At 30.0% G+C, this 2,632-nt stretch overlaps 1 protein-coding gene across 2 annotated transcripts in view; it reads left to right on the forward strand.

Moving 5' to 3' along the window:
- The window catches only part of LOC106456846 (transcription initiation factor IIA subunit 1-like), a 45,376-nt gene that overhangs the window by 18,777 nt on the left and 23,967 nt on the right, over positions 1–2,632 (forward strand). For both annotated transcript variants that reach the window (XM_013916216.1, XM_022382624.1), the window contains exons 3-4: positions 1,091–1,232; positions 1,732–1,811. In XM_013916216.1, coding sequence (XP_013771670.1) covers positions 1,091–1,232; positions 1,732–1,811 — 222 coding nt within the window. The remainder of the gene's footprint in view (positions 1–1,090; positions 1,233–1,731; positions 1,812–2,632) is intronic.

The raw sequence follows: 2,632 nt of genomic DNA on the forward strand, positions 1-2,632 counted from the left end.
ATTTGTTTAGGTTATGTTTAATTTTGTTTTTCTTATTTTTTGTTATGATTTTGATTTATTGCCTTTTTAGTGTATTATTCTGAGTTTACTTGATGTTGGTATTTTGGAATGTATTTCATTTTCTTTTGAGTTTATTTTATTATCTTTAGTTGCATTTATTATATTTTGACCTTGCATGGTTTTTGGTGTTTTTATGTAACCCTTTGCTGGCCTTGTGTAAGTATTGTGGTATCTTTCTTGTCACTCGAGGAATGTAATTACTGCATCTAATTTGACTAGTAATGGTTAATTTTAATGTTTTTGTCTGGAAGACTGTGAAATAAGGAAGGGTGGGTTATCACAATTTTACTCTTTCACAACTAGTTTAGAATGTATTTTAAATAAGGTATATTCATGTAAGTTTTCTACATTTTCATGTAATTGTTCTGCATGTATTTATGACATTATTGACAACCAGACATAAAAAAATTCATAAACATGTACTAATCCTTTTGCTTTGTTAAAATGTTATGTACAGTGATGGCTATATCATAGAATATTTTGCCAATTTGGTTTGTGTCCATGGTGCAGTACAAAATTATTAGATACAAGGACATTTTAGTATAAGTTCATGGCTATTTCCCTTGAAAATGTTATTTAGAATATTCGTTGATGTAGGTTATCAATGGTTTTATGGGACACCACACTAGGACTCCTTTGTCTGATTTGAAGATAAAATATAACATTATTCTTGTAGTCTCTGCCCTATGCATACATTTAGGAACCCCTTCTCTAACCCCAGCAATCTGTGGAATTACAAAAGAAAAATAAGAAGCTGGCCAGTTTAGTGTTGAACATACACACACTGTTGTGGGTAAAAATTTATTTTATTTGTTCACTGATGTTTGCTTCTTTTTGTTTTTTATTTATCATTTGCTTAACATCCTGAATCTGAATTTTGCAGAAGCTTTAACTTATCTTTTGGATGTAAATGTACCTGAATACCAAACAGATATTGGAAGTTGTACCGTAATAAAATGCACTTGTTTAATGTATTCCTAATAACTAAATATATTGAGCTTTACTATCAGAATAATAATGTGGTTTACAGACATGGGAGAAGAAGCTGATTGAATCCAAAGCTGTAGAACATAAAGAACCAGAAACTGTCAGTGCTTCTAATTTTCGACATCAAATAACTAGACGCTCGGCTCAGCCTCAGCAAACAATGCATACCCAAGTTTCCTCATCAAGTAAGTTGAAATTTCTATTTTAAAGCATAACTAGAGGATAAGTTGAAAGATGCACTACTTTTTGAAAAAAAATTATGCGTGTATTAAGCCTACTTTATGATTGGTTATGTGTTATGTTCTTATATTAATCCATTCCAAAAACAATAATGAGGAATTTCAAGGAAATCATTATTTATGAAATGTGCATTTAATGCATTATCATTCTGAATATTTTACATTTTTCTGTATCAAGTTATGATAAATACATCACTTTGCAGAGCTTGTATGATATGACAGGTATCAAAATGTTTATTTTCTTGAATCGGACTGCTTAAAACAGTTATTAACATCTAAATGTTATTTCTAATAACTGACCTCCTTTCTCTCCCATTTCATCTTGTTTACAGAATATGATATCAATAGCAGTATGAAACCAACTTAGAATTCTTTTATAGGTTAAGCACTAGCATTTCATACCAGTGAAGATAACCTGTAATGTAGTATTGTTTTACATTTCTAGCAGTAGGTCATCAGCTGACTTTACCTCCAGGTAGATTAACACAGCCTATTAGTCGGTATTCCACTACGACTGGCACTGGGGTAGGTTGATATTTTCTCTTTCTCACTTTCTTGGTTATAGACTAATAAATTCTTTACCAAGTATTTTTATTTGTAGTTTTGGAGTCACTCTGATCCGGAATGTCAGTAAAGTTTTGTCAGATATGTTTATCTTATTTTTGATGTACTTATAAAAGGGAATCAGAATGGATTCATGATGGGGAAAATGATGTCTAATAATAAAGATGAAGGTGGCTGACAAAACACAAAACATCTTATTTACAAGGTTTGAATGTTTTGGAATATTCTTATTCCATCTCCAGCAAAATCTGAAAATAGTGGTATAAAGTTTTTTTTTATTAATTAATGCTATAGTATCATTAATAGCTAGTTTACTTAGATATTGAGTAAATGGAAGGAAAAAAAAGGGAAAAACAAATTACAGAATATATTATGAAACAGTTGAGTTTTAACTATGTAAATTTAGAATAATTTTAGATCTAAAGAGGTTTGTAAATTATTAAAAATAGGGTAATTTTTATCTGTGAAGAAACTTTCGTTAATCTATGAATACCCTGTAGTAATGTGGTTTCAACATGTGAATGAATGGAGGAGTGGCTGTGTTTAAATAATGGACAGTCGGTTATGTTTAATACTCCTAAATGGCATTTTGTTTTCCAATTTATGTGAACTTAGTTACTACACATATATTTATATATGAGCCATGAACATAGAAGTTTAGGTACCGTATTTTTCGAAATATAAGACACACCCTTATTTTGAAGACAAAGTTTTGGGGGATTGAACAAAAATTCAATTTGAAGTTTAAAAATTAGTATATATTGCTCTAAACACAAACAAGC

This window comes from Limulus polyphemus, unplaced genomic scaffold (assembly GCF_000517525.1).
Source record: "Limulus polyphemus unplaced genomic scaffold, Limulus_polyphemus-2.1.2 Scaffold263, whole genome shotgun sequence".
Taxonomy (NCBI): domain Eukaryota; kingdom Metazoa; phylum Arthropoda; class Merostomata; order Xiphosura; family Limulidae; genus Limulus; species Limulus polyphemus.